The sequence below is a fragment of the Sminthopsis crassicaudata genome, chromosome 2 (genome assembly GCF_048593235.1).
Source record: "Sminthopsis crassicaudata isolate SCR6 chromosome 2, ASM4859323v1, whole genome shotgun sequence".
Classification (NCBI taxonomy): Eukaryota; Metazoa; Chordata; class Mammalia; order Dasyuromorphia; family Dasyuridae; genus Sminthopsis; species Sminthopsis crassicaudata.
The window spans coordinates 69,634,547-69,660,308 of NC_133618.1; the positions used below are offsets into that span (position 1 = coordinate 69,634,547).

Here is a 25,762-nt window from a genome sequence, read left to right on the forward strand (position 1 = left end):
GGAGGAAGAAAAGATGTAAGGGAGGATGGAAAGGAGGAACAAAAGAAGGAAGGAAGGAAGAAAGAAAGGAAGAAAAAAAGACTTTTTACCTGCCATAAATTCCAGTGGAAAGAAGAATTTTCAAAGTGAGAGAACTGACCATGAATCAGTACCCATGGTATAATTTTTTTAATTTTTTTTTTTTTTTCTGAAGCAATTGCAGTTAAGTGACTTTTCCAGAGTAACAAAGCTAGGAAGTATTAAGTGTCTGAAGCCAAATTTGAACTCAGGTCCTCCTAACTTCAAGGCCACTTCAGCCACTAGCTGCCCCCATGGTATAATTTCTAAATGCTTTATTTCAGAAACATGATTAGAAATGTTGTTGAAGATATGGGAATGACAAAAAACAAAAATATCTATGTAATTTCCACATATTTCTCATAGTCTTATTTTCAGGAGTCATATAGAATGATATTAATCCCTTCAACTTAATGATGTATAAATTAAAAGGAGGCAGCATTGATGCAATGAAGAAAATTTCCCTCAGTTATTAATCACTGTTACATAAATAAATGCTCCATTGAAAAGACCAAATTATCCCAGTATCAAGATACTGTGTTACAATAACAACAATAACAATGGTAATAAAAGCAATATGTGCTATTTACCTATATATAGATAGGACATAATTCTGATTTTCTTGTTTTAAGACATATTCTGCTAAAGAAATTTCTTCAACTAAAATAAATTAGTACTTTTACCTCAACTTATATTCTCAGAGACTTATCTAGTTTGGTTGGGGGAAATGACATACCCAGGGTAACAGAGTCAGGATATATCAAAGTCAGGGCTTGAACCTATCTTTATCCACTCTAATATGTTGAATATAACATCCTGAATACTCTGCTTACTCTTTGCATCTAATTTTCTTTCTCTTTCTCTCCTTCCTTCTTTCCCCTCTCTCTTTTCTCTCTCCCTCTGTCCCTAACTTTGTGTTTGTCTTTCTTTACAGACAAAACCACATCTAAGCTAGAAATTTTGTCTATCATTATATGAAAAAAAAAACTGATTTGTAATAATTTCATAAGTAGTGGGCCTTCTTTTGATCATGCCTTTTGGAGGATATTTTCATGACTTAGTGTGAGAAATTTAAAAAAAAATCCCTTAGTACTCAACCTTCTGATGATAATCCCTACTGGGCCTAGCTAGGACAAATCCTGGGTAACAGTTACACACAGAGAGAGAGAAAGTCAGAGAGATATAGAGATAATTTAATGACAACAGGTCAAAAGAAAAGAGAACAAACTATTGTCTGATCATCCAAAACACCCAATCTTCATAGTCTGAAATATCATTAAGAAGCTTAAAACCATCAGTGATTGGAGTGCAAGATGGACATACTTTTCTTTTTAATTCTGTGCCTTTCTTTTGGAGATTTAGTAGAAAAGCAGATCAAACTTGGCAATATTGTTTTTCATTAAAGTCTTTTCTTTCAAGTAAGGGAAAGCTTGACACCATGAACCACTGGATTTAAAGTAAAACAAGGAGAAGAAAATCTCTTGAGATGATGCTTTCCACTATTTTTAAGATTCAAACCACATCAAAATGTGTATCAGACAGCAAAATTGGAAATGAAGTCCTCACTCGGATTTTATACTAAATATATATCTGGAAATCATAGTTCAACTAGAAAAAAATTAAAATTGGAGTAAAAAGCTATAAGATTTTTGTTGTTAATTGAAATTTGGTTGTTTTATTTTTTTGAGTACTTTATTTTGAAAAATTATGGGGTTCTTTAATGATTCCATTTGAAAATATGGCTAATTAGTGACTCCACCCATATACAAAATTTTTATTTTAGCAGTCTGAAGTATACTGTCTGGAGAGTTTAAATTAAAGAACTTGCCCCTGTTTGGGATAGCTTCTTTTGAAGTACTGACACCTGAAACTCAAGTTTAGTGAACAAGAATTCTTCTTGTACTTCTGAGTTGCAGAGAATAAGATGGCAATGGTATATGTCCTCAATTTCTTATTACTAGCTGCTTCATTTTGTACTTTCTCAACTCAGATGACAAGTTAGAAAAAGCAAAATCAAAAAAAAAAATTGTAAAACAACCAACATCATTTTATTCTGCAAAAGGAATTAGAGCATAATTGTGCATTTCTTCTCCATACAATTCAATTCCCTTATGAGATGTAACAATAGGGATTTTTTTTTTTATCAGATTACATTTTCAACAAAGAATTAGAGAGAATTCAAAATGACTCTTTTTTTCTTTTGAGTCTGGGGTTAAGTGATTTGCTTAGGGTCACACAGCTAGGAAGTATTAAGTGTCTGAGACCAGATTTGAACTCTGGTTCTCCTGAATTTAGGGCTGGTGCTCTATCCACTGCACCACCTAGCTGCCCCTGATTCTTTTTTTCTATTATGAAGCTGACCTAAACAAAAGGAAGCTCTTAGCATGCCCCTTGAATTCTCCTGCTTTGATAGTGAGATAATATGTATGTGAATTTAAGAGGAATCAAATAAGGCTGACCTCAATTGTACAGTCTTTAAATATATACATGGATACATATATATGCATATGCACACACAAATACATATGTGTATGTATACATATGCACATATATGTATATACATGTGTATATATGTATGCTCAAAAGAATACTGTATGTAGTATTTCTGATCCTTCTGAATTTTTGAGATTCAAAGGTCTGTACCACCCTCAGTGACCTGGGAGGAATGATAATGTGGTCATGGCTAGAATGATAATTGTATCCGCATAGCTATTTTGCATCCTTTCTCTCTCTTTCTCTTCCAAAGTATATTAAGACCTATATCCGCAGATGTATGTTTAGTCAAGCTGTTTAATGCAATGTATTAATCTTTAAAATGATTCAAGGACAAACATGCGTCTCTGTACTCTGTGTGTCACCCTGTAGGATGCTGAATTTCCTTGCATAATATCCCTCCTTTGAAGCACCTATTTTACTATTGAAACAAGAGGAGGGAAATATGTAAGGGTACATTTCTCTCAAATGTCACCAAGACAAGAGGCTTCCCTTGTAAAAGTCTCTGAATTTTTGGGCAGAGTAATTAACCTATGCTTATACTTCAGAAGGCAGAAAAAAAGGAAGAAAAAAGGGTTCCCTGAAATGTCTCTGAAAATACACAAAGAAGGATTATATAATATAGGAAATTGTGAAAAGATTGGGGCTGTATCCATGGAAAAAGCTCCAAAACCAATGAGATAATGCACTTATGAAAATGTCATGGAACTTGTTAGTTAACACTCTTACTTTCAGCAAATAAGCTGCCTTGTTTCTCTTCACAGATTCACATGCTCTCCCATTTGAAGGGATCTCAAAGACCATTGAGTTCAGCCTAAATCTGGATAGAAATCCTTTTGATAACATTACTAGCAAGTAGCTGCTTATCCTCTGTCTGAAGTTTCACTGCTTTTGAGCCTTCTCAATCCACTTGTGAGAGTTTCAATTGTTAAAAAAAGATTTTCCTTGTATATTGACTTTAACTTAGCCTTTTTGCAAGTTAGTTGTCCTTAACAATTCCTTCATGAACTCTCCTCAATCTGAGCTTTAGAACTGAAGGATTATAGCATAGTATTATATAAAATGTTTTTAAAATCAGCTCTGGGGGGAAGGAGGAGAAGAAAGAAGGAGGAAGAAGAAGAAACAGAAGAAGTAAAAGAAGCAGAAACAGAAGGAGGAGGAGGAGCAGGAGAAAAAGAAGACTGTATTTATGACACTTGTAAAGTTAATCTTCATCATTAACTTAAATTGTTTTCTTTAAAGTACATAATAAACAAAACTAATCTTAATTTGGAGTACTTGCTTATTCCTGAGGTGTAAACTCTCCTATTGAAAATTTAATAACTTACTCTTTCAAGCCCATAACATCTGGCTCCAGCACACTCTTGATTACAGAAGGAAAGCTGGAACCAATCTCAGAGGCTTCCTTGTCCAACCTTTTAATTTTAAAGATAATGAAAATGAAATGCAAGGACATTAAATGTCTTTCCAAATATCCAAGAGGTAGTAAGTTCTAGAAATGGAAGTCACACTGAGATCTGGTAATACCCCCATCCAACTCTATAAGTTTAATGCTGTTTTCAACCAATTGTTCTTCTGGTTTGGTTTGTTGATTTGTTTATTTTTGGCTGCCATATCATACTGTTGACTCAGAGTGAAATCACAGTCATTGAAATTACCTTCTAAGTACACTCCCCTATCTTATGCTTGGGGAATTGATTTTTTTTTTAAACCAAATGTAAGATATTATGTTTTCATTTATTGCCTAAGCAACTTATTTAACAGATTTGGGCTTATCAATAAAATGAAGGTTTTCTAAAGGCCATAATTCAGTGGCCAGCAGCCACAGAACATCTAGCTCAAATTTCTGTTTTCACATATTATGGGGCAGCTAGATGGCACAATGGATGGACGCCATATCTAGAGTCAGGAATACCTATATTCAAATCCAACTTCAAGCACTTACTAACTGTGTGAACTGAGAAAATCACTTAATACTGTTTGCTTCAGTTCTTCATCTGTAAAATGATCTGGAGAAGAAAATGGCAACCTATTCCAGTACCCTTATTAAGAAAGTCTCAAGTGGGGACACAAAGAGTGAGATATGACTGAAACAGTTTACCAACAAAAATATTTTTCACAACATTAATATACATGCATGTTTACATGTATGTATACATAGACATATATATGTATGTGTGCACATGTGTGTATTTTTGTAACACTGGAAAGCAGTGGATGACACTTTTTCATAGCAGCTATGAGTACAGAATTAAGGAGCAGATTTTCAATGTGTGAGGGTATTGAAGCATTCATTTGGAGCTCAGTCTCTTTAACTACATATAGAAGCAAAGTAGCTATATTTCTGCTTCTCAAAGTTCATGTGAGATAATTTTATACATATATATATTTATATTTACAGACATAGATAACAATATAGATACATAAAGTGCTTTATGCAATACCAAACCCATAATAGGTGCTTAGTATATGCTTGGCCCCTTGCTTTCATTTTCCCCTTTATCTGCAAATGAATACTTGGAGGGTATCTTTATGTAATAGAGTAGTATCTGGTGTGCTCAAAAAAATCCCCATAATCTCCAATCAATCTTAAAAATAAATCATAAGATTGTCACTTTTATAGCTTGGAAGAGGTCAAAGTAATAACCCATATTTCACCATGTATTCATTACAACTTGGAGATGTTAGTCATTTATCAACATTTTTCGGATGAGGAATCTTTCATTCTTAGAGGTAAAACAACTTGATGAATGCCCTACAGCTGGCATCTCTTAAGGCATTTAACCCAGTTGTCCTACTACCAGGGACTCTATGCTTCTCTCCATTCTAAATCTCTCTCAGCCTTTTTAAGGCAGTCTGAGGGAATGTAGCCTAATGCTTCTTTGCTTCTTTTCCTGCTCCACCCAGTACCCTTGACCTTGTATGTAGTATACCATCTATACAACATGGTAATGAGGATAGTTATCAGATCCATTTCAGTGTTAATTAATTCTTAACTCTTCTGATGTTAAATGTTTAGAAGAAATTATTCATTCAGTAAAGCTTTGGTGGAGGGTTCACCCTCCAGACACATTGCTGATATCCTAACAAATAGCTATTGAATAATTTGGAGTTGTTTTCTTTCTGAAATGTTAGCATGAAATCATATTAAATACCCTGGTTATTCCATTTGGGGAAAGTTTCGCATGGAAAACAATATTATGGTTATATTTTGCTTTCCTGCATAGATACAAGTAGAAATACATTCTATCCTCCAGAGTTGGTTATATTTATATTCTGTTTTCTTTGCCTTCAAAGGAAGATGTTTGTGGTTTCACTTTAAAGTTTAGTAGTGAAAGTAGGTATTTAAAAGATTGCACATTAAAAATAACAGTAATTCCCCATTTTTGCTTAAACATCTGGAATTGGGCATATTTTATTTATAACAATAGTTATTAGGGAATCTCAGTAGTAATTTCACAAAATAAAATTCATGTATAGATGAGTAAGCCTAGAGGAGGTAAAACCCAATTTTAGAAATCTTACAGTATAATTCAGTTTATAACAGATTGCACCTCCCTATGTCCTCTTTTTTTTTTCCTATTATTAAATTATTTGTCTCTCTCTGCCTTTTTCTGTTTATCTCTGTTTCTATCTCTCTAGGTATCTCTCTGTGTCTCTGTCTCTGATTCTTTCTCTTTTGCACCATTCCTGCTTTACTAACCATCCACTTGAACTTTTAGGCTACCATCTTATATTTCTGCAATCTTTACCAATCAAGCTCCTATGGTTAAAAAACCAAACCAAACAAAAAACAGTATGGACTTGGTACCTCCACTTTCTCCTTTCTAACTCACTTCTGAACTCCTCTCAACCTGACTTTTGAATTCAAAATGATTTCTTAATCAGAGGTCCTTTTCTTAATTATCATTTCTATTGATTTCTCTGCAGGATTTAATTACAATTCTTTTTTGGGGTGGAGAGGGGAAGGGAGTATTTATTTTTTTCTTTCCTCTCAAGGTTTTCATGTTACTATTTACTCTTGGTTCTCTTAGCTATTTGATTACTTTTCTATCTCCTTTCAGAAAGCATCATCCATAACATATTCTTCAATTGTGAATTTATACCAAAGGTTCTCTAATGGACATTGTAAATTAGATGCCCTGTTCATTTAGTACAGAGTAAGGACACTATCATTCTTGCAGTAACTTACGTTACAAATCATAACATTACATTTGCCTCTTTGCTCTTACTGACCTCACAAATGCAATTAATTGTCAAATCTTTTAATTTTGTAATATTTATTGCATGTTACTTTTTTCTCCATTTGCACAACTACTCTCCTGATTCAACCTTCATCATCTCTTATCTGAACTATTATAGAAATTTCTTCATTGATGCCTTTGCCTTAAATATTTTCCCACTCCAATCTGTTCTTCACACAATTGCCAAAATGATTAACCTAAAACATACGTCTGATCACATTCCTCCTTTTGTAAGAAATTCCATTGGCTCCTTATTACCTGTATAATGAAACGCAAACACTTATGTTTTAGCATTTAAATTCTTACCTCATCCTAACATTTATCTTGCCTTGATAACAAATATAATCTTTCATTCCTTCTGCTAAGGGGCATGATGTCTGGATCCCAGGGCCTAGCATGCAGAGGATGTGATTTAACATTTGTCTCAAGCATTTATTATTTTTAAGATCTTGGACAGACTATTGACTCTGTCTATTTTGGTTTTCTTCATCTGTAAAATGGGGGAAATTATAACATGTATCTCTTAGGATTTCTATGATGTTGGGTTTGAATTCAGGTCCTTTTGATAAGAGGCCCAGTAGTCTATCTACTACACTACCTAGGTATCTAGCAATAAATCTATAATTTTTTTTCTTTTTTTATTTCTCTATGTGTGTGTATATATACATATGCACATATGTTCATATAAAATATCATATATATAGATACATTGATATGCATATACACATGTGTATGTATTATGGATATATACATATATACATGCATATACATATGTACACACACATATTTTCACTGTGCACACTTTACTCTAAAAATTGTAACTGCTTTCATCTTAGTCCAGACCTATGAATTTATTGTTATAGGAAATTCCTGATAAGGAAACTCCCACTCCTGATTCAGATGACTAAGTATTCTGTAACTTACAAAGTTCCAGAAGGACATTAATATACTTTCCATTATCACACAGTCAGTCTTTTTTACAAGTAGACCTTAGATCTATATCTCTTGGAACCAGAGACTGTCACTTTATCCAATACAATACATTTCCAATCCTCATTTTCAGTCTCTTTTCCCCCCAACAAAAGCACTCTCGTTTTTAAAAAAAGTACTAATTAAAAGCAATAGGCACCATAGTCCTATTGATTAACATAAAACAATTCCATAGCTATAGATGTCATATTAATACTGAGAGTAGAAAATTGTGTTTCTGTATTTGTTTTCTAGGAAAAAGGTTACTCATTGCATTTAACACTAAATTAATTAGTGTTCTTTTAATGACATCATTATAGTTATTGAGTATATTGTATTGTTCTCCAGCTTCTACTTTCCTTGCTCTCAATGGATTTATATAAATCTTCCCATGTTTCCCTGAATTCCTCATAAATGCCATTTCTTGCCATATAGTTGCTTTAGTTATATGTACATATCACAGTTTCTTTAAGCATTTCCTGATTAATGGGCATTTACTTTGATTCAAATTGAAGATTAGAATTTAGACTATTATGTCTGTTACTAAGCCCATATTTAAAAGTTTTCCTGGTTTGATAAATCAATCTCTACTGCCTTAGTCATCAGGAATTTAGGGTCCTCAGAATGATCTGAAGATTTTTGAAGGGATGACTTTAATGAAATTTCTATAATCTATATAAGGAAGTACTGAGAGAAAATATAAATATGGCAATTGAAGCAAACAGCATCAAGTGAAACTATAAGATTTAGAAGAGACCTTTGTTTATCCATTGTCATTTTTTAAGGAGAATAAAAGTAATGTCCAGAGCAGTGAAAAAAATTGCATTGGGCCACATAATAACTAATGTCAGAGCTGAGATTCAGATGTAGGTTCCCTGTCTCCAAGATTCTCCTATACAATACCCCTTGTAGGAGAACTACTGTTCACTATCATCAGGCTAAATGTTTGATATTCTAATTCAGATGGGTAGAGGACTGGGTGAAGGTAGCAACAAATAAACTAGTGATCTAATTAGGCTGCTGGAAATATCCAGTAGCGTATGGCATATTTACTATGGCTTGTATATTGTCACTGAATTATGCAAGAAGTTATAATGGTTCTGGGAGAATCTGGCTTAACATATTCTTGGTTTTTATTAATTCATTACTGCCTCTCTCCTTCTAACATATACTACTGTTTAAAACACCCATACTATAGATCTTCTTTTATTGTTAATCCTTAAATCCTTAATACTGGATTGTATACATAACTGTTTCCCAATGTGTGTGCAAGTATTTATGTTGGTATTGTTATGTTCTTTGCTAGACTTTTGTGCTCTCTCTGTTGTTTATTTATAAAGAATAATCATTTAATTAACTCTCCCTATTCAGAGTGCCATTCTTGACTAAATAGACTGCCATTTCCCCTTGGTTTTGACCTTCTAGTCACTTGCATTCCATATGACTCAACTAAAACAATTTGGATTCAATTTGCAAGTCAAATGTCAGGAGCCACTTTTCAAAAAGACATAATATCTACTGATCTTCTCTTCATCCATTAATTTGATCATAAAAGAAAGCACTCTTGTCTAGCATGGGCCTTTATTCGCCCACGTTCCTTGCCACTTTCCCATAGGCCTCTCAGACTGTCTTTATAGTCATAGGCCACAGCTAATAATTTCAGACAAATTGGACTAGTACCACACTATCAAAGGAGATCACTTTTTCATACACATACTAAATGTGTGACTTCTGGATCTGGATACCAAAAGACAGATGAGTTGTGAATTAAGCCAAACAGACATAAAATTATCCCAAATATAAGATACATCTAAGTAATTACCCATACAATTTGATCAATGAGATAGTTAACATGTATCTTTCAAAAAGAATAATTACCATTAATTAGTGCCTTAAAGCTTACAAAGCAGTTATGTTATTTTTTTTTAATTAAAGCTTTTTATTTTTCAAAACATATGCATGGACAATTCTTCAACATTAGCCTCTGTAAAACTCTGTGTTTCAATTTCTCTTCCCTTCCCCCATGCATTTTCCTACATGGCAAGTAGTCCAATATATGCTAAACATGATAGAAATATATGTTAAATACAATATATGTATATATATTTATACAATTTTCATGCCACACAAGAAAAAAAAGAGAAGCAAAATAAAATACAAGCAATCAACAACAAAAAGAGAGAAAATACTATGTTGTGAACCAACTCAGTTCCTCCTCTTTCTGGGTATAGATGGTTCTCTTCATCACTGAACAATTAGAACTTGCTTGAATCATCTAATTGTTAAAGAGAGCCATGTCCTTTAGAATTAATCATCATATAATCTTGTTGTTGTCTTGTATAATGATCTCCTAGTTTTGCTCATTTCACTTAGCATCAGTTCATGTAAATCATCCTGCTGATTGTTTCTTGTAGAACAATAATATTCCATAACATTCAAATACCACAATTTATTCAGCCATTCTCCAACTTATGGGCAGCCATTCAGTTTCCAGTTTCTTACCACTACAAGAAGGGCTGCCACAAACATTTTTGCATATGTGGGTCCCTTTCCCTCCTTTAAGATTTTTTTGGGATATAAGCCCAGTAGAAACAAATGCAGTTATATTCAATATTTCACTTGATCACTACAACTATCTGAGGTTGGCTGAACTGGATTTATTACCTTCATTTTTTTGGTTATGTTTCAGTTTGGTCCAACTCTTTTTGACCCCAATGGGGGTCTTTTTGGCAAAAAATATTAGAGTTGTTTGCCATTTTCTTCTCCAGATCATTTTACAGATGGGGAAATTGAGGCAAACAGGTTTGCCTAGGATCACAGTTAATAAGTGTGTGAGCCCAGATTCAGACTTGGGTCTTCCTTACCCCAGGTCTATCATTCCTTCCATTGCACCATCTAGTACATGTATGGCAAATAAGATGTAGCGATCAGAATGATTTGTTCCTGGCTGCTCCATTTTCATGTTATAGAACTATAGTTTGAACCTAAATCTTCTGAGTTCAAGTCCATTGACTCTCAAGAATCATTGGAATCAAACAGTCTGATTTCACAGACATATGATTATCTCAGTGTATATTTGTTCACTCCTCTAGTAATTTTTTTTTTAATCATTTAATACCTAGAAGGAAGTTGAAGTTATTTGAACTGCATTAACTAACCAACTATACCAGATTATGCTTTTGGATAAATCTCTCTGTTCTCCAAGACATGATTTTCTTACTTTTAAAATGAGGGATCTGGACTTTATGATTAAATGAGGTCACTGATGTACTATCTTATGAACTTATATATGTCTTAGTACTGAAATGGTATTTGTGTTGTGTGTGGGAGAGAGACTTATTTTTTTAATCCCCTGGACAATATCTGTCTCTCACACTTAGTAAGACTTGTATTGCTGTCTGCCTACTTTAATACTCCAAAACCTAAAATTATTGTCATATGATTGTGTTACATTACAAAAGAACAGTAAAAAAATAACATTTATTTCTTGATTCCCACTGCTTAGTTTTTCAATAAGTATATCTCACAGTTGTCAACTGTATATAGATATTTCCTCCTAGCATATAAGAAATGAAGAGTTGGAAGAAAAATCAAAATCTATTCAATTTGACTTTCAAATGCAGTGCAAAAACTTATTTATATACTCTGTGATATATGGGAATTATGACTTGGTTTGCTGTAATGGCATGAATATTAGATTTAAAGTTAGAAGGCTAGGGGGTTGAAATCTGACTTTATAACTTATTATGTATTTTATTTGCCCTTGCTGGGCCTCTGTTTTCTTATTTTGTCATCGTTTGTGACATACTTTTATACAAAATAAAGATCTATATGCAAGATACTAATATAGTTAGTTGACTTTTGAATTGGTTGAAAGACCCTTCTATATGGGCAGTATTAAGTTGAGAGACTTGGCATCTAAGGGACCTAGTGAATAGAGTTCTGGGCCTCAAGTGAGGAAAACCTGAGCCTAAATCTAACCTCAGACACTTAGTAGCTGGGTAAGTCACTTCACTTAGTTTGCCTTAGTTTCCTAATATGTGAAATAAGCTGGACAAGGAAATAGCAAACTACTTACTTTTGCTAAGAAAACTCCAGACAAGTTACAAAGAAATGGACATAACTGAAGATGACTGAACAAAAAAGCTGAGGAAGATTCTCATAGATTCCTTCAGTGATCAATCTCATGTAAATATATTATTTTATTGAAAAAAGTGACAATGACATAAAAGATATACCTATAAAAATGTGTAGATACCATAAAGCTAGGCAGAATGACTAATACATTAAAAATTAATTTTCACAAAAGCTTTAACATGCTAGAGCAATGGACACATTTATCAAGATGCAATTGGGAAAAACAAAATTCTTAATTTGGGTTTGAAAAACAAACTTTTAATTATTGCTCTGGAATTATGCATAATTCTGAGAATCATGTATAGACAATAATTGCTTGAAAGATACATGATACTTTTAGTAGGCAGCTAAAATAGAGAAAGAAAGTATTATTAAGAAAAGATAGGGAAAGGAGAAAGATGATAGCTACCAACTTTGAATTACTATCATAACGTACAGTGAATGTTCATTTCATGTATGGAATAGATTATAGAGTCTCAAAGATCTCTTCTGTGAAATTCCATAATTCTATAAAGAGACTGATTATGTGACCTCAGAGTTCAGACCTAGATACAATGGATGGAAGCCTGAAAGCAACAGATTTAAGCTCAATGTAAGGTGGAAATTGAAAGTTAAAAGAAAAAGCCAGCCAAAAAAGTCATAGGAGACATCTATTTGTTCCTCATGGGACATCTTCAAATAGAGTTTGGCTCAGTGACCACTTATTAGGGGGTAAAAGTGGGAGGGATATATAGAGAGGATGCTTGTTCAGGTTTCTTATTAAAATAAAGGTTAAAATATAGAGTCTCTAATACTTATGCCTTACAATTAATATGTATTCAATTATTCTATTATTTATTAAATGAGGTAATTTGACTGGATTATTTTTCTGCTCTCTTCCAGTTTCAACATTCTATTTTTTAACATTCTGCGTTGCAAAATTCCTTCCAGCTCATTTTCTATTATTGAATCTACTGCATAGATGGAGAATTTTTAATGCTTTTTGAGGTTGTGGTCTATTTAAGTTTTTGTAATTGTTTTAAAATTTTCCTTATTTTGAAACTGAAATCTTCTGCCCTATAACTTCCTTCCATTGTTCCCAATTCTGAAATCTAAAGCAATACAGATGATTATTTTAAACTATTCTGTGACAGTATTTCTGATTTTTGAAAATAGACATTACCTCCCAAATGTGATACATTTTATTTTCATTCAAAACTTTTGAATAACCCACTCTGCCCCCAACAATAAAACTTCTCTATCTCTATGCCTCCAAAAAAGTTGAGTTAAACCATTTGAAAAAGCCTTTGTGACCCATAGAATACATATTTGCAAATATGATTTAATATTTCTTAACTGAAAGTAAGAAATGAATATCAATATCACATTAACCACCAACATTGATCTTTACATTTAGATGCATTTTTATTATTATATAGTCTAATTATGTTATAGCAACTATATTTGCTATCTTTATTTTCTTTTCTTTTTATGTCATATAAATTTTTTCATATGTAACTGAATTCTATACGGTGAAATAATATTCACTTACAGTAATATACCACCATTTGTTCAGGTATTTCTCAATTGATAATTATACAGTTAGTTTCAAACTTTCTTATTACAAATATTGGTAATATATTTTTGATATACATGTAGGCCTTTATTTGTATTGTTATCTCTCTATTGGGGTTATACGGAATTGAGACTGCTAGATCAAACAGTATAAAAATGAGTTTTTCCGTATAAATCTAATTTGTTTCCCTGATTTCTGAATCTCCTCACAGCTATATCAATATTCTATTTACATTTCTGATTTTCCCCTGACTTCCACAACTTTGACTTGTTCATAGGATGTTCTATATAGCAGAATGTCTATATAGCAGAATGTTCATAGTAGATGCTCAATAAATTGCTTATTACTAGATTGGCTTTTTTCTTTTCCCTTAAATGGCTTCTCCCCCCACAGACACTTAAATATATACAAATATATATATAAATATATACAAATATATATATATGGACCTTAATTATATACATATACATATTTCTCTGCATATACTATATGTGCATATGTTTGTGTGTTTATATATATACCAAATGTTTCCAAGTGTTGACCCATCCTTTCAATTTTCATTTAAGTCCAGTCTGGTCCTATCTTGTTATAATTCTCTAGTCTCTGCTAAAATTGTGTCTTAGATGTATGTATGCTCATTTCTAATATGGATTTATAATTCTATTTTTTTCTGATTCATCTACCCATGTTTTTGTTACAGGAACTACTTTTTTAATCATCAAAAAAAATAACATTGCTTCAGTTTCAATAAGTTTGAACTACACATGAAGCATAGGTATTAATTGCTCAACCAATGTATCACCATCTATTAAGCATTATTCTTCTGGAAAGTAATCCTGCAATTATCTCTATGATTTCTAGGATGCTGGTCAATTAGTTTGCTTTGTAGACAATGTATGCAGTTTTCCCATTTGTAAATTTAGTTTTATCTGATTTGCTTTTTTTTTTCTTATAACTTCTTTTTAAAAATTTTCATCTTTTATTATCTGTTTCAAAGAGTTCTTTATTTTTGAAATGGTCTCTAATAATTTTTACAAATTGTCTATTATCAAGTTTGTTTTTTTAATCTTTGAGATATATAATTTTAATTCCATTTTCCAAACATTTCTTCTTTGAAAATGTTTCATCTGTTCTAATATTATTACAATATCTCTCTCATTTAAATATTTCATTATTTTCTTTTAAAATAGTTGTACATTTCATCTTAAGAAGTGTTTGTTTATTTTGTTCTTGTTTTTACTTTCTGTAAATTTCATTGTTGAGTTTTGTTTTTTTTTTTCTATGAAAATCTTAACCATCTCCTCTTCATTGGTAGTTCTTTTTGTTACACTCTGCTTGGTCCATGGACCAAGTTTAATCATTATTTGCTTGCACATCATTTCTCATTATGCTATATTGCTTTGTACTTTTACCGTCCACTAACTGATTTCTTGTTGTTTCCTTATTTTTGGTGTCCTTTGTATCCTTTACTTTTGGGGTTTAGAAAGTAACTCATGATTCTAACCCACTTTTTATTCATCTGTATTCCTAGAAGCCTACTCTTTTTTTTCTGTTAAGATGGTGTTAAAATATAAATTTCCTGCAAATAAATATTATTTATATCTTTACATTTGTATTTTCAGTGCCTCAGAGAGTACCTGGCATTTAGTAGGCACATAAATGGTTAGTAATTATTTGAGTCAGTTCAACATTAATATAATTTCTCCTAATTTTACATTATTGACTCTCCCATCCAAATCATTATAATTAGATAAGTTAACCAGCCTCTTCTTATCAAGGGATAGATGAGTTCAGCTGAATTACTGCTGGATGTTGAAGTATTTGTAAGAAGGGAGAGGAAGACTCAAAAGTAGTGACAGAATTGTGGAGCTCAGAGCAGGAATACTGTCACCATGAAGAGTCACTGAAAAATGAGTACTATAGGGCAGTTAAAGAAATTAAGCTGAACTGGCAACATGGTATTGTGTTTCATATATGCATGTGTCCATATGTGCATATATAAATTAATTATGTATTATTCTACTTTCCATAGACATTGCCTTTTTATAGGTTTCTTCTTATTTCTTATTTTTTGTTTTTAATTGCTTTATTCCATCCCTCATATTCTTTCTGAACATGGTGAATGCTAGTATATTAAATGCATATTCTAACTTAATCATTTTCCTAAAATTGAAAAGTACCTCAAAGACACTCTAGTTCTATTCAAACATGAAAATTAATATTCACTACAATATGCCATAGTGGCCTTCCCATCTTTAGTTGGAGACCTTCAGTGAAATGAAAAGAAATTGCTCCCTAAGACCTTACATTAGATTTTGGCAGAATATTTAATGGTCGGAGCTTTTCCTCACTTTACCTTAAACATAAATAATGCTTGTCACAACTTCTATCAGTTGAATATCTCACCAAACTAAACTTGATTTGTCTTATACTCTGGGCATTGATTAATTGCAAGAGTGGAAGGATTACCCAGACTTCTGAAATCTCATATACCAGCTTTTTAAACATCATGGTTCCTTCAACTGACTGATTTAGGTAAAACTTCACTTTCCTAGTTGTCCTTTGTGTATTTTCCAATTTATCAATGATTTTTATTTTTATTTTTTGGAATAGGGTAGCCAGAACTGAATAAATAGGACTTGGAATCAGAGCAGTTTACTGAAGAGCAGTACTCTAAATACTATCACTCTGGAAACTATACCTCTTTAAAGGTAGCTTATTTATTTTCTCCACTCTAAATATTTCCAGATCTGTCAACTGATCTTTGCAGCTTAAGTGGTAAAATGGATAGAATGCTGAACCTGTCGTCAAGGAGACTCAAATTTAAATCTGGCCTCAGGTATTATCTGAGTGATTCTAGGCAAGTCACTTAACCAATGCTGCCAGAATTGTAGGAAGGTGATAATAATAGTACCTAGTAGTAGTTGGGGCTACTCCAGCCACATATAATAAATTGCATCATGATTTAGTATGCATTGAATATCTGCTTCAATAGCTATTCTGCCAAAAAATTATCACCCTTTAGCCAACTTACTGCTGGAGGTGGTTTTATTTGTTGTTAGCTGACAGCAATTTTGTTTTTCACAAACTATATTTGAACCCTTTATACTTTGCCGGGATCAAAGCTTTACTTTGCCACAATAATCTTTGAGTTACCCAAGGGCCTATCTCTGGAGTCACACTGTGGAGAAACTTCACAATATATGAAGGAAAAGAAAAAGAAAAGGGCAACTCCTCCTATATTTCACCTGTGTTTTGAATAATAGAGAAGGTGTTGATAGTATTCCCAGAAAGTGATATGATAATCATATCTAGTTTATCCTCTAGGCTCTTAGTGGTGCCAAGTGGACACTTGGATAGATTTTTATGTTGTGTTATTATTGTTGTTGAATAAAAACATATTCCAAATAAAATATACAATTTCCCAAGAAATTTGATCACAACCCAGTAAGTTACTTCCTAGTATATATTTCTCTATTCTTAATATAAATAATAATTCACTCATTAACTTTTTACAATTTATGAAATACTTTTTATCAGATGAGTACTACAAGACAATACAAAAGTACTGTTTTAGGTCAGTTTTTCAGATGAACAAATTAAGGCTCCAAATGCTGAGTAACTTTTCTGCCTCTGTATGTGTGTGTGTATATGTATGTATGGAGAGAGGAGAGAGACAGAGAAACAGAGACAAAGACAGACACAAACAGAGACAGACAGACAAAAAGAGACAGAGACAAGACAGAGAGACAGAGACAGAAAAAAAAATAACCCAAAGACAGAGACACAGTGTTAAAGTAGACTAGAGGTGAAATTGAGGCTCTAAATTCTTCCTAGCATGGGAACAGCATGTATAAAGGCACAGATAGAGGGATGAGATGAAAAGTCTATGTATATAGAATAACCTTTCACTCAAGTATTTGAACACTAGACCTCATAATTTTTCTCCCTGTTGCCTTCTTTCTTTCTTTCTTTCTTTTCTTTCTTTTTCTTTTTCTTTTTCTTTTTTGCTGAGGCCATTAGAGCTAAATGACTTATCCAGAGTCACACATCTAGGAAATATTAAGTATCTGAGGCCATGTTTGAATTCAGGACCTCTTAACTTCAGGGCCAGAACTCTATCCATTGTTCCATCCAGCTGCCCCTGTTCCCTTCTTTTCAAAAAAGATCTTCACTTGGAGAGAGATATAACCTGTTGCACAAACTTAATGCAATCTCATTATTTTCCCCCTATTACTGAGATTCAAAATAGATCGAAGAGAGCCTACTCATTCTCCATATGAGCAAATCCTTATTATCCTCCCCCCCCTGAAAAAAATAACAAAATATAATAATAACATAATAATAATAACAAAATAACAAGGTATTAATACCTTGGTCTTTAAGAGAGTTTGCAATGAGGAGCACACACACAGGCACACACAAACTTATGCACAATAGTTGTGGGATTTTTTGTTGGTTTATTTTGTCTTTTTTTGTTTGTTTGTTTGAAGGTTTCTGTTTTTGTGGTAATACCCCACCTCTTCCAATCCTCCTCCCCACTCCAAAGTAGGAAGATAAAGGGATCTAATGTGATTTTATTGTTAGAAATACTATAATGCTTCCTTGGCAGTCAAAGAAATAGATCTCATATTACATTCATTTTTATATTCCTGCTTCAGTCTGTAAGTTATTATTATGGATGTCAAAGAAATAAGATTGTGCAAAGATAGCATTACATACAAATAATGTCAACTACCAAAAGACACAAGCATCATTATGATTTGTATTAATTACATTTTGAAGAACAATTCACATCTTCTGTTTTGAACTATAGCATGTGAAATCTTTTACCAATGTTCCATGAGCTAATTAAGTGTGCTCCAACGTGTCACAGACATTCCCCAAATAGAGCACAGCTATTTATTGTCTGCTCTCAGGGACTGTTCCCTTGCATGCTGTGTCTGCCTTCTAGGTCATGTAAAATAAAGATCCTTGGATCATTGGGAACACCATGGCTTAATATCGTTTGTAGATATCCTTCTTCCCAAAAGCATTGTATAATGGGGCATAACCAAAGGAAATCCATAGAACATATTAAACAAATGAGCACATCATATAAGGTTGACTGCTGATCAGCAAGGCATTATAGACATGTTTATATTTTAATGGATGTGAAAATCATACTGTCAGTGACTCATTCTTTGAAATCTTAATGCCAGGCAGCATGGCTGATCTAACGACTTTGTTTAACCTCCCTCTGATGGAGCATTTGTCAAGGCATTCAAATATATCTCATCCTCACATTTGCCTCCAATGTTTTTGCTTTTCTTGTTCCAAGTTCTAATTCTTGCCTTCTTGCTAGTTTTACTGTACTTTGGGAATCTGATAAAATTTTGGATTACTAGGAATGCCTACTAATAATAATTAATAATGATAGTCATATATATAATAATAGTAATTCATATTTATATGGCATGGGGAATTTTGCAAAACTCTCTACATACTATTTCTTGTTTGCCCCAGTTCTGTGAAAGTAAGTAGATGTTCTATCTTCTATGCTGTGCTGCTTTGAACAAAAAATATACTTGGATCATGTTCTTAAAAGTTATTTGCTAAAGTTATCAGGGTATGGGGACCATAATCAACTTGTTGATCTTGGAGCCTGAAAAGTCATAGACAATGTGTGTGCTTGAGAATGTGTGTGTGTATGTGTCTCTGTGTGTGTGTGTGAGTGTGTGTGTGAGTGTGTGTGTGTGTGTGAGTGTATGTGTGAGTGTGTGTGAGTGTGTGTATGAGTGTGTGTGTGAGTGTGAGTGTGTGTGTAAGTGTGAGTGTGTGTGTGAGTATGTATGTGAGTGAGTATGAGTGTGATTGTGTGTGTATGAGTGTGTGTGAGTGTGTCTGTGAGTGTGTGTGTGTGTGTGTGTGTGTGTGTGTGTTTATTCTAGATAGAATACAAGTTCCTTGAAGGCATAATCTGTTTCAGTCTTATCTTTATATCCCTAGGTCCCAACACAGTTCTTGGCACATTATTGCTACTTAATAAATGCCTTTTAAATTAATGAACAAAAATGATGCTGTTCGATAGGAGGCAAGGGGAAACTTAGCAGCTGGAATGGCACAGTTAAAAAAAAAAAAAAAAAAAAAAAAAGAGCAGCTAAATTTTAAATGATGCAAATTCTTTTGATTTTTTTTTTTCCCAGATAATTCTCTCAGCATTTTGGCAAAACATAGTGGATTCAACCGCCAGAAGCAAGAAGTCTATCTTTTACCAATCATAATCAGTGATAGTGGAAACCCTCCCTTGAGTAGTACTAGCACTCTAACCATTCGTGTCTGTGGTTGCAGCAGTGATGGAGTTGTACAGTCTTGTAATGTTGAAGCTTATGTACTTCCAATTGGACTCAGTATGGGAGCATTAATTGCTATATTAGCATGCATCATTTTACTACTAGGTATGTATTTTGTTTTATAATCTGAAAACCAATATCTGTCAGACATATAAATTAATAGAAATAACCCAAGCACACTAATTTTCTCTAGACCAAGGGTTCACAATGTTTTGTTTTTTAAATTTTTTTTTGGGGGGTACTACTTTTCCCTTTCTCAAATATTTGAGATTATGGTCTGTATTTTGCAAGTGGGGCAGATATCAGGAGAAAACAATAATATTCTTGAGTTATAGAAATAGCATAGATTGGATTCTGTGTTTTAAACTGGAATCTTTGGCAACATGGAATTAAAAGGCATGGTAGAGAGATGAATTGATTGTGAGAATCAACTTAGAAATCCCCCAGATTAGTCTTTTCCTTGGATATCTCTGGACAAATTGTAAAAACACTTTTTTTTTTTCCACATATGGAATAACAAAACTGGAAATTAAGTCCCGTTTCTCCCAAACATTTTATAAATGATGAGGAGAAATGTACAAAAATTAATATTAATTATACTAGGAAACTATTACATTGTATATGTTAAATGTATATAAGCATACATAAACATGCCATATTATACAAAAAAATGGCTGCTTCATATGATTCATCTATGATATTGGAATGGAATATCTTTAAATAAATTGACTTTAGAATGTGAAAGTAAAATATTTTATTTGGGCTTAATGAGCACAACATGTTCAGGAAACCAAAGTAGAAGTTAAAAAAGTGGAACTTATCTCTCATGACTCTGAAGTTTATATCATTGTTCTCCACTATACATTCCCTCTTCCCTATCAGTTAATAGTCTTCTGATATTTCCATTCCCCTCTTCTGTTTTCCTTTGATATGAAATATAGTGATAGTATATTAAAGTCTAAATATAAGAAATAGAGACAGAAACTAGTGGTCATTCTCACAGAATTTTTTCCCCCTGGTTTACCATGCATCTATAAGATCTTTTAAATTAATTTGGAAGATAATAAGGAATATATCTCTTGAAAAACATTTAGCATATTTTTCTTTGATTGTACCTTGTTTTGACTAATCTGTTTCTGATCCTGTATTTTCCTTTCAGTCATTGTGGTGTTGTTTGTAACTCTGAGAAGACATAAAAATGAGCCTCTGATTATTAAAGATGATGAAGATGTGAGGGAAAATATCATCCGTTATGATGATGAAGGAGGTGGTGAAGAAGATACAGAAGCTTTTGACATTGCAACTTTACAGAATCCAGATGGAATAAATGGATTTTTGCCCCGGAAAGATATAAAACCTGATCTGCAATTTATGCCCAGACAAGGACTTGCACCTGTTCCAAATGGTGTGGATGTTGATGAATTTATTAACGTGAGGCTCCATGAGGCTGATAATGATCCTACAGCTCCGCCATATGACTCCATTCAGATTTATGGCTATGAAGGCCGGGGCTCAGTGGCTGGCTCTCTCAGTTCCTTGGAGTCCTCAACATCAGACTCAGATCAGAATTTTGACTACCTCAGTGAATGGGGTCCTCGGTTCAAAAGACTCGGAGAACTCTACTCAGTTGGAGAAAGTGACAAAGAAACTTGACAGTGGATTATAAACTTCCCTATGAAACTCAAAACTCATGTAATATTCTAGGGTCCTCCCTATTAGTTACAACCAATGTGGTCATTTGTTTTAGAGGCAAGTTTAGCGCCAGTCATCTATGAAATCAACTACATTGTAATGTTGAACCAAAAAAATAATAATAATTACAAAAGTATATGTTAGGAGGTTTATAAGTCTTGTGGAGTGTGAAGTAAAGTATGTGGAGTGTCTAGAAGTCTTTGGATATCTGATAGTCACTTGACCACCATGGACATGGAGATTGGGATCTTGGTTAGTCTTCAATGTAAGAAATAGAGGAAAAAAATCAAAACAAATGGTGCTTTTGTAGAGAAATGGACCTGCAGAGATATTGCTGCTAATAATGTCGTCTGCCAGGGTGTAGAAAGTAACATGTTTTTTTTCCTCAATGCCAACAAAGATCCCGTCACCAAAATTTTTAAAGCAATACCTGGTCTTCTGTACAATGCTAGCTATGAGGAGCATTGTTAAGACCTACTAGCTTCTACTGTGCAGTGACCATCCATTGTACATAATTGTTGGCCCAATAACCACAGACTATTTCTCATCTTTAAATATTGTGTCGAGCCTTAAAATATTCACATGTTCTTAATTCATTCCAGGGAAGGGTGGGGGGAGGGTTGCACATTCAATGATGGGAAAGGAGAAATCCCATTAAAATAGGCTTGTTTCTAGAAGAAGGATTACTCTTATCTTTCACTTCATCATCTTCCACAAGGACACAAAATGAACTTTATCACAGAATGGATGGACTACATAAAAGATGGTTGGTTTTATCATTGATGAGTGAATTTATTTGTTTAATCCTTGAGATAAATATTTTATTGATGTCCATTACTGCTTTTATTTATTAAGGTTGGTAATCTATAGATTAAGGGACTATATGAAAAAAAATTATATCCATTAATAATCCTTTAGATTGTTTTCTATATATATAAAATGAATGTTTAATATATGTACATTTTGATGAGCATATAAGGATGATTTCAGATGATGTATTAAAAAAGGGAAGCTAACAATCTCTTTTGAGTGGTTAAGCTTTATGTGACTGATGAAGTCAGTAATAACATTTTCCCAGAGAAACTTTTGAACAGTTTTCTATTTTGTTCATAACTCTAGTATTTGGTGTTTTTACTACAAGCACAAACATCTGGAAATCTACTGGTTCATGTGAATATTTAAACTCTAGCCTTTTAGAAGCCCACACATTACACAGTGAAGTAAAACATGCTTATAGTTCTCCAATGTATTAGAGAAGGAACCAGTTTGTACATAACTTTACTACTTATGTTATTAGCATTTCTTTATCTAATGTTCATGGTTATGCACAGGGGCTTTTGCACTCCAAGACAAGACAGCACTAGAAGCTGCAAGCATACTCAATTTATATTGCAAACTTGCCATTTAGAAGTAGAGATTGTAAAATAAACAAGTATTACATGCAAATCATTTTAATTTTCTACTTTGCTTTGATGCTATATTGTTTGTTTATTCACTCCATGTATTGTATTAAAAGAAACTCCTGTATTGTTTCCTACTTTGTGAAATATATTTTTATAAATACTTCTGGTCTTATCTTTTCTTAGTCTGGTTCATGCCCTAGACAATTGATCAATTGTAAATGGAACTCTAGAATTTTAGATAAGGTAGAACCAATGAATTGAAGTGATTGCTTGAAGTTGTACAATTCATTAGTGATTAGTGAAAGAACAAGAAGTAGAATTCAGGACTCCTAGTACAATTTGTCATATTATCCTATACTACATTATAGCAGTAGAACATTCTTTTGTTAACCAAGATTTCACTTGATTCTATTTTCATGTAATTAGGTAAAATATTCTTTCCATTATCTTCCTATGATACCTCCTCGAGGCATGAAGTTAAGGAATAATTTATCAAGGTATTTGCCTGATGAGCAGATGTAGTAAAGCCATGCAACATAAGACATTGGTATTCTGTGTATGTTAATAGAGGACCAGCTTAACTATTTATGGGAATGCTTAAAACTCTGGCTTTAGCCACCAGATGATTTTTTTTTTCCACTGCAGGTTCACACGAAGACCATTTTAAACAAAAATTAACTTTATGATCTTCATTAATAGAGAGTATGCCTACTGATAAAGTCTTTGATCTTCTGTTGGCATATACTGTATCTTCAAGGATCTGAACTTTATAATAATCAGAACTATAATTGCAATGCTACAATCAGAATAATTATTAGGAGACTTATTTCCCTGCATTCAAATCTGTCCTCAGACACTTATTAGCTGTGTGACTTTAGACAAATCATTTAATCCTGTTTGCCTCAGTTTCCTTATCTATTTAACAAGCTGGAGAAGGAAGTGACGAAGAACTACTATATCTTTGCTAAGAAACTCCCAAATGGGGTTATAAAAAGTCTGACATAACTGAAAAGATGACTGAGTGACAAATGGGATATGGGGGAGGGAAGCAGAAGGAAAAAATACTATTTGCACAAGCAATTCAAATGAAAGAAGACATGTGAAAAGTATATCCTTAAGAAATCTCTTTTAATCAGCTGTTCAGTTTAAGGTGATGCTCTATATTAGAAATGGAAATCTCACCAGTGCCAGAAATATGACATCCTGATTTCATACTGAGATTGGACTGAGTTCTAGGTGAAGCCACATTTGGTAGAGTAGAAGAGGGTGCTGTGAGCTAAGCAGCCTATTATTGTTTCTAACTGCAAATGGATTGAAAGCAAGCAGTTACTTCAACAGAGTTATATTATACACTCTCCTGCTTTGCAGGGCTCCTTTGTAGGGAAACTCACGAATGTATAACCTTCTGATTGCCTTTTTGATTGAAAGTTCCATCTGAGACCACGGTAGTGCAACCAGTAATAAGATTTCAAAAAAATCCCATCACTAGCACTGTAGGAGAGGCGAGCATGACAGAAATCTCATCATTGTCAGTCAAAAAGATAAGGTAACCACTATCAGTGGGTGTCACTTCAAATTGTGCATTTATACAGCTTTTAAACATGAATATCAACAATGAAAAGGAAAAAAAAAAAAAAAAACACATAAGCTATTGTTGGGTCCACAAATGGGAGCATGCAATTTTCTTTCTTCAAAATGACAGTTTTAATGGAAACAGGTCTAACCTCTGAGAGCAAAATAATCTGTAGATAATTTGCATTGGTAATTTATAATAGCACCTCTGAGTCCCATTCTCTCTGGAAAAGGGGATACAGTGGCCCCTTGCTTCTCTAGCTTTCTTCTTAGAAATAAGGAAATTCATAGACTTAAGAAAGGAGTTGAACTATTTATGGAAAAATTTAGGGAAATTAGTTTAAAGTTGTGTGTGATGCTGATGATGTTTATAATTCTCAAGATTAGAATCATGGCCACCATAATGAGGAACTGGGATTTGATGAATCTATCTTACCATCCTTGTCATTGCAGAAAATAGCTGTTGCTTAATAACAGGAGCTGACATTTAGTCACTGCTGTTACAGCTGTCAAAGTATTCTATTTGCAACAAACCCTGTGATATAAGTTGTGCCCATATTATTAATCCATTTCTAGGGAACTCATTCAGACAGGGGAAATGAATTTTTCAAAATTACCATGTAGTGAAAGCCAGAGACAGGATTCGAACACAAACAAATCTTTTGATTTCTAATCTAATTACCATTTGATCTATAATATGGATCATGTTGGCATCAATTTTTTTTTAATTTTATTTTTTTTAGGGAAAGCAGAGATGATGTTTATATATTTGTCAGTTAATACATCATAGAAAAAAAAAACAAAAACAAAAACAAAAAAACTACATAACAGCTTTCAACCACCAAGTGCTAAGAGGGTAAAATAAAAATAGAATTTCAACTCAGAATAAATTGCATATGCTTTTTGAAAGCAAGAAAAACCCATCTGCTGTGTTTCAAAAGATAATACCTCCTTCTAAGCAGAGGCAATGGGAGCATTCTTGTTATCAATGAATTTGAAGTTGAAAAGACCTCAATAGACACCTAATTCAATCCTAAATGAAAAAAAAAAACAAACAAACAAATCCTTAGTATGGCATGCTGAAAATGATCAGTGATAGGCTAAAAGAGATGACATGATGTTATATACATTTCATCGCTTATCTGACTTCTTTAGTAAGATACACTGTGCCTTTCATTCATTCCTGAAGTATATGATAAGCAAATAGGAAGTAATGAAATCTGTCTAACTTTGTCCCTTTTTACTGTAACTTTAGAAATCTGTGTGTTTCTCTGTACGTCAAATTATTCCCTTGTTTCTCTGAAAAAC

The 25,762-nt window shown here is 33.1% G+C and overlaps 1 protein-coding gene across 2 annotated transcripts in view; it reads left to right on the forward strand.

Moving 5' to 3' along the window:
• CDH8 (cadherin 8) overlaps positions 1-22,991 on the forward strand; it is a 523,303-nt gene extending 500,312 nt beyond the window's left edge. For both annotated transcript variants that reach the window (XM_074286561.1, XM_074286562.1), the window contains exons 11-12: positions 19,641-19,892; positions 20,947-22,991. In XM_074286561.1, the coding sequence (XP_074142662.1) occupies positions 19,641-19,892; positions 20,947-21,440 (746 nt within the window). In that variant the 3' untranslated portion in view covers positions 21,441-22,991. The remainder of the gene's footprint in view (positions 1-19,640; positions 19,893-20,946) is intronic.
• Positions 22,992-25,762: the final 2,771 nt, after the last annotated feature.